The sequence below is a fragment of the Thermobia domestica genome, chromosome 6 (genome assembly GCF_964235325.1).
Source record: "Thermobia domestica chromosome 6, izTheDome1.hap1.1, whole genome shotgun sequence".
In the NCBI taxonomy this organism is placed as follows: Eukaryota; Metazoa; Arthropoda; class Insecta; order Zygentoma; family Lepismatidae; genus Thermobia; species Thermobia domestica.
The window spans coordinates 107,545,766-107,558,211 of NC_137459.1; the positions used below are offsets into that span (position 1 = coordinate 107,545,766).

At 34.3% G+C, this 12,446-nt stretch overlaps 1 protein-coding gene across 8 annotated transcripts in view; it reads right to left on the reverse strand.

Moving 5' to 3' along the window:
• Positions 1–12,446, reverse strand: part of Zir (dedicator of cytokinesis) — a 143,622-nt gene that overhangs the window by 116,361 nt on the left and 14,815 nt on the right. For all 8 annotated transcript variants that reach the window (XM_081761949.1, XM_081761942.1, XM_081761946.1 and 5 more), the window contains exons 3-6: positions 11,226–11,404; positions 6,823–7,039; positions 1,323–1,502; positions 397–518 (exon numbers count right to left, since the gene is read on the reverse strand). In XM_081761949.1, coding sequence (XP_081618075.1) covers positions 397–518; positions 1,323–1,502; positions 6,823–7,039; positions 11,226–11,404 — 698 coding nt within the window. The remainder of the gene's footprint in view (positions 1–396; positions 519–1,322; positions 1,503–6,822; positions 7,040–11,225; positions 11,405–12,446) is intronic.

Here is a 12,446-nt window from a genome sequence, read left to right on the forward strand (position 1 = left end):
TGTATGTTTCAAGCATTTGACCTAGATGTCGATCGGTCGGTCAGTTAGGAATTATTCTTTTATATAGAGGAATTTAAAAAACGCATTAGAATTCACATGTTATAACTTCATTAGCGTTTTTGTCTAATTTTGAACCATAACTTTTAATAGAGTGTTCTCAGCAAAAGCGTCAAGTTTTACTGTAAAGGCCATCACAATATCAGTTTTAAGTACACAAAAGGCTTATGCTTGTGCTTTCTCTGGGGCTACGAATCATTCTCTATCACTCCAACTATTATCATCATTTACTTTTGATTCTCATAATTTATTTCACCGTACAAGGTATAACAGTGTGAATTAAAGTAAAAGAGTTTAGTTCATTAGTGTATAAAAAACTTAATTCGTCAACATGGATACCTTAGTTGAAGGCATTTGACTAGAATTCTATGCCCCATATGTTCGCTAGGAATCTCAGCTGGCATTCGCCTTTCTATGATCTCTTCTTCATCCTGCGCTGGATATAAAGAAAACAGAGCTTCCTGAAAATAAAGTGGAAAAGAACAAATTTAAGTACTGTAGCGTGTTAAATATTTTACAAAACTGCCCTAACCTGTGTAATAAAAAATAGTTAGGTAAACATGAGAAAGCAACAAACATTTTCACATGTTATAACTTCATTAGCTATAATATTACGTGCAGGTCTCATATGGAGTCATTCTGGCTTTAGAAACTATCAGAATATGACTCTCTCTAACTTTAATTCTCTGCTCGATTATATCTTAATTTGTCTCCCTTTAAAAAGTTACAACTGACATTATATAAATATAAATTAAACAGAATAGGGAAATATCGAAAAGCAAATAAATGATCTAGGAATTGTTGTCTTTTTAACGTAATAAAAATAATTTCCTGTATTCTTTATGAGTCACTGCTTGTCTGCAGTTCTATATGAAAAGATCAACATGCATTGTTGCTCCATTCTCTACTGAAAATAGTGTGTCAAACATGGATCAGCATGTCTCGCTTATGAACTTATCTGAGACAAGTATTTTCCATGTTAAACATATTATTAGATCTAAATTAGGAAATCTCATTAACCAGTGAACAAATACATAAATAATAAAACTGAACTACCACAAGCTACACACTTATTGGAAACGGGAATTCACAAAATTAATATAGCTTGTGGAATAAACTGTTATAATTTTATTTTCTTTTTCACACAAATACTAGAGGGACAACTGTGTCCTCATATTAAACATTTTACCTTATTTATTAGCACTTCAACATACTGCTCATCAGCTACATATACCGAGTATTCTTTCAAACATAAGTCAACTTACCTGTCTATCTTCTTGCCTTCTAGCTTCGTTCAACTGATCAATCGTTTCTGGTGGTATTCGCTCCAACAAGGAAGGAATCAATGTGTCACTAACCGAATTGCGCAAATCAAAACTCGCCCAACTTCCCCTTGGAGTGTCAGCTGAATGCAAAGAAGAACGTGAAGATGACTGGCCTGAATCCTGAAATGAATCAAAACTCTTAGTCTCTTAGTCACGCTCCTTCATATCTATATATCTATATCTATCTATCATATATATCTTTATAAAGGCAAATACGTGTAACGATGATATAAAGTCAAATAATACAAAATTACTTCTCTCAATACAAAACTGGTTAGGCTATACTAAAACTCCTTGTACCAATCAGCAGACCAACACAAAAGTTAATCCTTGTCTCACTTAGCTTTATTTTCTTTCTTAAACTACGTTTGTACTTTGTATAAGCTGTCACCAATATTCGCTTCTAGTTTATTTCTTGAATGAATGAAATCGAACTTAAATAGTTAATGCAGGAAGTGCACAATTACTCATTAAATTCAGAAGTTCCATTCATAAGTACCCACCCAATAATGACAAATTATTATTTTTATATAATTCGAAGCATTGGATTTATTTTCGACTCTTTATTTATACAATGACAAAATTATCGTAATACATAACAGAAGAATGTTTACATACAGGATCTGGCAGAGAAATCTGTTGGTTCTCAAATTGAAAAGTGATATGAATGAAATCTTTCGGTTAACATCCCACGATTGTGTATTTTAGGCTAAGGGAAACAAATGATTAAGTCAAGTGAATGACGATGGATTAATTGCTGGAATGAGAATATAATAGAAAATGAAAGTACCCCGAGAAAACCCACGGATACGATGTTCTCCATCGCAAACTTACTTGACCAAGAATCGAACTACGGACCCGACGCACCACAGGTGAGCTTCTCTACCACTAAACCACCATGGTACAGTTTTAGAAACTTCTTAAAAACCTTGAGGGAGGTATGGAAAATTGACCTATTAACCTTCTCCTCCCACTACATGGTAGTAAAACAAACATTTTCTCCGAAATCCGGTGTTGCCAAGAAATTCAAGCTAGCTGACAATTTTCGACCAGAGGGGTGAGTGCATATTCCTCTCTGTCACTTGAGAAAGGTTTTGGCGAAAAAAAAAAAAAAAAAAAAAACCAGTAGCGTGGAAACTCCGAATGGTTTGTGTTGTTTTGTTATTTGACACTTTGAGTGGAAAAATCTTCCTTCTTCCTTTGGAGAGGAACAAAATTCAAACTGGACGGCAGCTCTCGGCAAAAATAGGGGGTGAGCGAAAGCTGATCTTCTCAGTCATATGAATATGGAATGGAATGTCTCAAATGTTTTGGCGAAGAAAAAAGTCGTCTGGAAACTCCGAGTGCTTGATGTTGCTGTTATTTGACACTTTCAACCTGCTTTCAAGAGAATATTTTTTTTTCCATTGAGACGGAATGATCTATATATGCAGGCAAATTGGTCAGTGTTTGTTTATTTCCCCCTTCTCTATATAGAAAGAAAGAACCCAATGTGTAAGCCATTAATCACAGTGTAATGGGGACCAAAGCTATGGCAACGTCGTTGAACATAAGTTACGTTACAATGTCACTAGTAAGAGGATATGATTGTTTGGACAGATACGATTACCACCCACTAAGGCTTTTAAGATCCTGCCAGTTCTCTACCCGGTTCTCAAACTGAAATTGTGACCAGAATGATTGATTCACATATGGTCTATTATTTCCTAATTGAACTATAACACAAATTGTTTTACTTACAATAATTAGTTATGTTACATACCACACCTACGTCTCGAAAATTACATTTTAGTTTTCGCGCGACGAAAGGAGAGAAGAAAGTATGGTGATCGCGAAAATATCGAATTCCAGATTTCAACGGATTTACAAGTTTCATGGCCTATAGATACAGAAAATGTGATTTTTCGACATCTGTCCTTGTGTTCGTCCTGATGTACACTCGCCTAAAGGTCAGGCACGTAGCCAGGATTTCGTGAAGGGGGGGGGGAGGGTGTCCGTGACATGAAATACTGTGGTCATCACACCAGGGGCTCGATCATTCTAAACAATTTTACTGGAACATATATTGGTTCGTTTAGCCAGGATTTCGTAACGGGGGGAAGGGGGCGTGACATGAAAAAAAGTATTGAAAAAGATTATACAATATTTACATCCTTCCTCAGTGTATTCAAATATAACAATTTTCCTTTCATTATGATCTCAACTATTATAAAAAGTACATATTCACTATTATAAAAAGTACATACTCAACAATGTCTTGTAAAATATTTTTACAATATCTGCGTTCCTTTTTCTGTTGAATCAAATGTTAACAGAACTTTCTTTCCACATATATTTTTCTTTTTATTATTCTGTCAACTACTGTCTGTTTCAAATGACAGGTTAAAGGAGAAGTAGAAAATTGTTTTTGAAACAACATGTTTGATATTGCAAGGATGCGATGACGAAAAATTATAATAAGACATGTCCATGCTGTTACACAACGGCAATATGCTTTCGGAAGCTTGAAATCTCCCTGACTAGTAGCAGAAATTCTGAGAATTCCGCAACTTCTCTAGAAATTTCAAATTCCCTGACTCTTCCAGGATATGTCGCTCACCTTGCAACCATGTATTGCAAGTAATACAAATTTCCTCATAAGAAAGAGTAAACAAAAGCTTCCTGTAGTTTGTTTTTAACGCTGATCCTTGTTTTTCTCATTTCATTTTGTTTCATCCTTCCCTAATTTTTTTTTCATTTGCAGTCTCGAAGGGGGGGGGGGGGTCCGGACCCCCCCTGGCTACGTGCCTGTAAAGGTCATACCGTTCAACGTATCTCAACCAAATTTTAAACTTACACTTTCTATATGATTCTCCAGAAGGGGTCTCGAATTTACTTCTTACCTCTATAAATTAGAGTAGTTTACTGAAGAATGAAAATAAGAAAAGTGCTGTTTTCTCAAATCGCAATTTAGTTTATCTTTCGTAAATCAATTTTTTAATGACACCTCCATACTGTGGAATAAGTCATTTCTCTGGAAAAATTCGGGAAGGGGTTGTTTACTTTTGGGGGTGAATTTTTCAACGATCTTCTCTAAAATGACTCGTGCAATGCTGTTCATATTTCATACATGAATATTCATTACGATCTGACAATATGGAATAATTCTTGTCCTCAAAAAATGTACGAGAGATACTTTATTCTTGGGATGTTTTTTTTTTTTTTTTTTTTTCCTTTTATTTTTCGGATGATTTTCTCAATGACTCGAGTTGTCGGGACTAACCATAGTCACAGTTAGATTAAAGAGTTTCACTTGAGAAAGGGTGGAGGCTGGATTTTTGCTCTGCTTCCTCCAGCTCCAAAATAATTTTGTATTAATTAATTCATACTCTTGGAAACTATTATGTAACGTACGCACTTAAATGCATTCAAAAAATAACTTAAAAAATAATGAACCATATGATTAATAATAATAATAATAATAATAATAATAATAATAATAATAATAATAATAATAATAATAATAATAATAATAATAATAATAATAATAAAAGTGATGTACGCAGGGGGTGGGTGGGTCCTTGAGGTCTGGACCTCCCTATTTTTTTAAAAAATGAGTCCACTTTTAGACGCAAATACAATAAATTATATTTACTTGCCCATTTCGCATGATGGATCCCCTTCGAAAATAAATCCTGGGTACATCCCGATAATGACACTTTGTGTTGCTGGAACTATTAGAATGTCAGCAGGCCGGTAGCCAGCCCAAAAATGTAGGGGGGGGGGATTCAATCATATTATAGTTCATCATCATGTTATAGTTCATTTGCAATACTGCCGTGAAAATTTTAGAGGGGGCCAGCACAATTTTAAGGGCGGCGGCCCCCTAGACCCCCCTTGGATACGGGCCTGAATGTCAGTGGACTATGTGAACGAACACAAAGTTTGGGATGATTTTTCTTCGTCTAGCAAATTCACACTAATCAAGCACTAAACAATTATTGCAGCTTTCTTAAATAACGCCTAGATTGTTTTTGTATGTCTTTGTAGTGACTGTATTATTGTTTAATTTACAAAACTTCTTTAAGACAATTACTTTTGCTAATTATTAACAGCAGCTGTTTGAAAAAGTAGGTGAGTGATTTTGGACACACACGGTTTCTCTAACATAATTGGTACGAAGTTACTGATACAATTTTCACCAAATGTTAATATTTTCATTGTAGGAAGTTATAAACGGTGAAACTTACCAACGAACTTGAAAAGTTTGTTACTGAATTCTCTATGTCTGTGTGTCTGTCCGTCTCTCTGTCTGTATGTCTGTCTGTCTGTCTGTCCGTTATTTGCGATTTTTTGTTTCAATTTTGAACCTTGCATTCGATAGAACATCACAAACTATCTGTTATTAAATTTTTCGCGTCACTCTTACCGTTCCCGAGATATTGGCCAAAAAAGTTCGAATTTTGGGAGATTTAAGGAGCCATACCTTAGGAACTGTAAGTCATAGAGAGATGATATTTTGCGAATTTTTACGAGAAACAGAACAAGGTGCGGATAAAAAGATTTACTTTTACATGTAGGAATGATCACAGTTATCCTTCCCGCTCCATCTCTCCATTTTTTTCCAAGTTCGTTCTGGCAATGCTCTTGGAGCACTCTCAACTGTTTATTATTGTGTCGTGCACATTATATTGAATACTACTGTAAGAAAATGCACAATTAAAGTGTGCCACTTTCTCTGCTATCTCAGTTTAAAATTACAATATGGGCAATGTACTATTTTACATTTGTATACTGGTAACGCGGTGTAGAATACCGATCCACTTATTGGAGAAGGATCTTTTCAAGTAGTATTACTTTTGTATCCCCTTAGAGCCCATAAGTGCCACCATGACATTGTTGCTAATTTAGCATTTCAGTTGCCAAGGAGTGTTGGTTAGCAGAGCATCAAACATTCATCTTATAATAATAATAATAATAATAATAATAATAATAATAATAATAATAATAATAATAATAATAATAATAATAATAATAATAATAATAATAAAAGTGCGAGTGATTGTTACCCAATGCGCATTTTACCAGCAATTTAACATTAATCGGAATCACCGTGTTCCAAGGCGCAACACATTCCTGTTGTGGGTTAGGAAGTCGACTTTGAAAAATGTAATTTAGAAAAAAATAGAAGCAGTAAGTATCTAATTGTTGTAAGCAAAACGTTTTGAGTTATCCTTCAATTCCGAAACAAAGAATAATTTGAGAAGTAATCAGTCTAGTCACAACTTCAATTTCAAAACCGTCCGACTTTTCTGCTGAACCCTATGTGATACCATAAATACTTTAGATCATCTCATAGATAAATGCAAACTTCTCACTTTCTGACAAGTCACAATATTTGGAGCAAATAAATAAGAAAGGAAGAATTTCATTTAGTATGTTGGAAAAATAATCTTCTTACCTTGTACCCATCGTCTTCTGGAGATCCATTAGTATTATTTTCCTCTATATCAACTTCAAATTCTTGATGAGGAGTATTTTGTACAAGAGTCAAGCGTTCACCAGCCCGGTCCCTTACCCAACAACTACTTGAATGTTGCTGATATTGTCGTGTCACAACAACCCAATCTGAAGTATAACACTGTACACAGTCGCGAACATGAGAAGACAGCTGATCCCTAGAATTGAAAACAAGATATTAATTTCAAGTCCTCAAGGCAACAAGGAAACAAAGGATAAAATGAATCGGGAAAATACTGAAACGAGAAAAACGAAATATTTATAGTTCTATCATGCAATCTCACAGTAACATGTTGACAATAAACAACTATCTTCATCGTTGTTCAGAACCTTTACGTTGTTAACAGCTGTTAGCTAACTTGTTAGCTATCGTTGTTAGCTAACCTTCGAGCTATAATGGTCAATTTACACGCTAAAGCTAAAAATCGTGACAATATTGTTAAATTAAAGTACAATGTGATTAAGAAAAAATACAGAAAAGAAATAAAAATAGCCAAGCAAAAACTTCATGAAGAACACATAGCCAAAGCAAGTAATAAATGCAAAGCTGCCTAGTTAATAATAAAAAAAGAAATTAAGACAGAACATGAAACAAAGTTGCCTAGCATTACACCTAACGAGTTTAATAGCTTCTTTGTAAATAATCAACATGTAACTAATATTTCTAAGAACAATGCTGACAACCTTAACAATGATCTTAATGTGTACCTTAATAGGCAGAGTTTACCACAACTTAACAACCTAAATTTTAAATGGACACAGGTTAGTGCAGATGAAGTTTTAAATATTGTGTCAAAAATGAAAAATACGTACAGTGAAGATTTTTATGGTCTATCTACCTTTATTATAAAGCAAATAATTGATATAATTGCATTTCCTATCGCGTACCTTATTAATTGGACACTAAACGACGGCTGTTTTCCTGATAGCCTAAAAGTAACAATAACAGTACCTATTGACAACCTGCTCAATTCGTGCCTTGAAATGGGGATGCGATATTTGAATCGAGCAGATCACCTTCCACTCACCATCTAGAATGAGTGGGCAAGTTACTGTTTTCTATGCGAGAGGTTTTGCATAAAGCATATTTCTAACGGGGATTAAGTTGGAATGATAACACATAAGTTCAATGAATAATTAACAATTGTATTTCTTATTTGAAAGTGTGTTGCTTGTGTAAATGTCGTGGATAGACTCGGATATCTAGAATCTTTGCCAGAAGAGCAATGCATACCAAGCATTGAGCATTTGTACTCTGAATTTGAAGTCACACATACCTTGATCGAGGTCTTCGGTTGATGATCCCTGATGATGCTCTCCTGGGTTGATTATTTGATGTCGATATCGCCAAGTTGATATCGTAGCTGACAGGCGTCTCTCTGGTCAATAAATGGTCCGCATTGGAGATGGCGTCTCAATCCAATGCTCTGGTATAACTAACGTTAAATGTTAGTTGACTGAAGATCGGGGCATTGAGACTGTAAACTGGAGTCTCAACGTTGTGATTGACTGTGTACTCTCAAATCACATTCCAAGACTTCACAGTGTTTAACTTCTCCTTCTAATAACTCGGTACTACTCGACGAATAGGCTCAGTACTACTCCATCGATAGGCACGGAACTTCTCCATCTAGAGACCTCCTGTCCCCTGGTTTTGTTTCAGAAATCACTCCAGGAATTCGGTGGCGTCGTCTGACGTCAGGCACGTGTGTCCTCCTTTCTTTTGGAAAAACAAAGTTCTTCCTCATTTCGAGAACAAAAAACTGCAACACTCGGAATGCTCTGATTTCCCGATTCTAGGCAATTTCTACATATCCGTGAATGTGTCTCGTGTTCACAAACATTGGACAAATGCAACTCATATAATTTTACAGAATGTTATAGCCGACGCATTTTATAAATTTCTTTCCTGCATTCGCAGACTACCAATTATGTGTTATTGTTTGTTTTTATCCGCTGACGGCAAAATAGTATAATTTTACAAACTTGCATTGACCTGAATTATGACTGTTATTTTCCTTCACCAAACAACAATTTTAATATCTTACATAAATCCAATATTCTCAAAAAGAAATAAAATTAATCATTAAATTATGATTTTGTTAATTAAAATACTGGCTCTGCCACACTATATATAAAAAGGGTGATAGAGGTAACCCTGGTAACTACCGCCCTATATCCCTTGTTCCAGTGTTTTCTAAAATAATAGAGTATTGCGTTAAAAAGCAATTATCTCCTTATTTTGAACAAAATTCACTTATTAATGTAGCCCATTTTGGTTTCAGATCAGGGTTATCTACTATTGATGCTATCGAGACAGTCGTGGACGAAATACTAAATGGTTTTGAATCCGGCTCATATACGTGTACTACTCTTATTGATTTAAGTAAAGCTTTTGACACAGTTGTACACGATATCTTACTTACAAAATTACGATTCTATGGAATAAATGACATTGAACTATCTCTTCTTAAGAGTTTCCTCACTAACAGACGGCAAATAGTAAAGTTTAACAATAAGACATCTGATGAGTTAGAAGTTTTGACTGGTGTTCCTCAGGGCTCGGTACTAGGCCCATTTTTATTCTTAGTGTACATGAACGACCTACCAAGTTGTCTACCGTATAAAACAACAATCTATGCTGATGACACTACTTTTATTACAAATGACCATAGCATACTCAATGTAAACATTAAAAATAAAGAAATGTTAAAGGCTTCTTCTCTATGGTTCCAAACAAATAGCTTGGTATTAAACACGACAAAAACAGAAGCTCATTTCTTTTACCTAAATAAACCACCGCGTATCTTGAAGAACCAGAATTATGTGAAGTTGTTAGGCATATATTTAGATACAAAATTAAACTGGGCAGTTCACACTCAGGAACTATGCAAAAAACTCGCTCGTGTTCTTTATGTATTGCGGAAATTAAAAAGGTCTGTAAGTAAGGAAATGATGATATCAGTATATTATGCTCTTTTTCACTCTCATTTATTGTATGGTAATTTACTATGGGGAAACTCTGCAGGTGCAAAGGACGTATTCAAATGGCAAAAGAAGGCATTACGTTGTATTAAAGGTGTACCTGATACTGAGTCCTGTAGGAATATTTTCCAAGAATACCGAATCATGACAGTTCCCTCAATAAATATTTATTATAGTTTAATTTATATTAAGGAAAACCAAACTAGTTATAATTTGCGATCTAACGTGCACGATTATATTACAAGGTACAAAGATAATTTAGAAACGCCGTCTATCAGATTATGCAAGACGCAGCAAAATTTTAAATATAATGCAATAAAACTGTTCAACTTGTTACCTTTACATGTACGTAATTTGGAAAACAAGCAGTTTGTTAAACACATTAGTAATATATTAATAGAGTATTGTATATATAGTATTACGGAATTTGAGGAATGCATTTGTAATCAATAAAATGTAAATAGCTGGTAAAAATTTGAGGGTAAAGTTCCGTAGACGACATACCTCCTTAAAGGATTCAAACATGGTAGCAGTAATCAACTAAACCTGCCATTACCTAATCTACTACTACTATCGCTACTGTTACCATTGCTATTGCTACTACGGATCTTCACCCAAATTTGAAAGATGTAATTCAATAGAAGGCTTAACCCTAATAATGGTAATAATGGGCTTTTTGTTTATTGATATGTGGTAGTGCCAACAATGTAAATATGAAGTATATTTATTCTATGAAGTATATATGTAGTAATACTTCTATGAAGTAATTATGAAGTCTATATGTAAATATGAAGAATGCAAATTGTGTTATAACTGTTAGTAATAGTTTCAATTAGTTATTAACTGTCAATTAGTGATAGCCATAGTTTCTTTTTTTGTTACATTTCAATAATTTTTACAATTTAAATACTATTCTGGACCTATTGCAACTATGTTGTCTAATGACTAATAAAGTATTATATTCTATTCTATTCTATTCTACGCACATAACTAAAAATTCTGCATAGTGTGTTAAAACCAAGAGTTTCTATAATTACCCAGTCTTTAAAATTATATTCGACACATTCAGACAAGCATGTTTAAACAACTAAACGGATATCGTGGCGTCAGTGTGATATGACTATACAAACTATCACATTTTATTTTTATGAACTACTTTCTATATTAGTGTTTTACTAGCTTACCTCCAGTAGTGATACACTTACATGTAAAATAAACCCTCGAATGGACGACACGCCCCGTAAGAAAATATAATAAGGAATGTTCTCAAGTACAGTCAAATTAAAAATATTACAATCTTCACAGAAATTATTCAGGTACTATGAAACGTAAAGCAGAACTTGAGATTCAATTACTTACAAAGGTTCTTCTGGAACAATCGAAGTAAGAGTCCTGATCTTTCGTGGAATAATGCCAACTTCGATATCATTTGATGGAAAATCAAGAACATGGCGTAATGCATCACGATCTACCATTAACTGATGCTGCTGTACGAAGTCTTCATAGTCTAAAGGATCTACGATATCACATAGCGACATCTGAAATAAATCATACTAATACATTAGAATGTCGCACTAGACAGGATCAAACAGAAAAGAAAAACTCACAATAAGAAATATGATTCGGCAAACAAACAAACTTACGATTACTCTTTTTTGGTATATTTTCTGTATTATACATTGTATTGTTATATGTCACATTAACAGATAAAACATTTTATAATATACACTTATTTGAAGTTTATTAACGTCATTGACTTCTTAAATATTCTTTCACGCTTAATCACTTATATAACTATTATTAGTACATTACTAAACATTTAAAAAGGCGGCAAACACAAAACTTTTTCTATTATTCCGGACGCCACTTTTGTGTGCAAAGTCCTGAATGTGCCACTCCAACTCAACATAACCTCTTTCTGTTCAATGATATAAACTTGTAGTTCTGATTATTTCCATATCATCAACTTCTCAACCGTTGAAGAGTTAGAAGGTGATCGTTCATTAGTTATTTGTCATTCGTACCAGTAACCTCGGGTTTGATGTTTAATGGGAGTTAATTCTCGGCCAAGAAGTCTCGCACAATCTTTGATATCTGCTTATGGTGTTTGCACCAGGGCTACTAGACTTTACGGATATGAGCTTTAGTTCTGTAGCCTGAAAGTTATTTTTTTCTTTTCTTAAGAAGTAACCATAATTAAAAACAAAAATGATATCCTCATATATGTCAACTACTGGTCATTAAATTCTTGTATCGACAATTACACAGAGTGGCCACTGAAGTTGAAAACCTTCGCTATATCACAGAAGCATTGGGAGTAAACGTCAGTGGAAGCATTAAGAATGTATTGCGGAAGAACGAAGTCAACAGTCTCAAGTCACCCACCAAATGGATGGGAATCATTTTCTAGGATCAAAATTGTGTGATACACATCGACGTTCTGGAACGCCGTTGATTAGCAATAATAAACAAGGATTAGTATTGTTTGTCATTTGTGTACTGAGGGCCAAGAGACCGGAGTTCCATAATGTGGGCGCCAAATTCCATCATGATATTCTGTAAGAATGAATAAGAAAACCT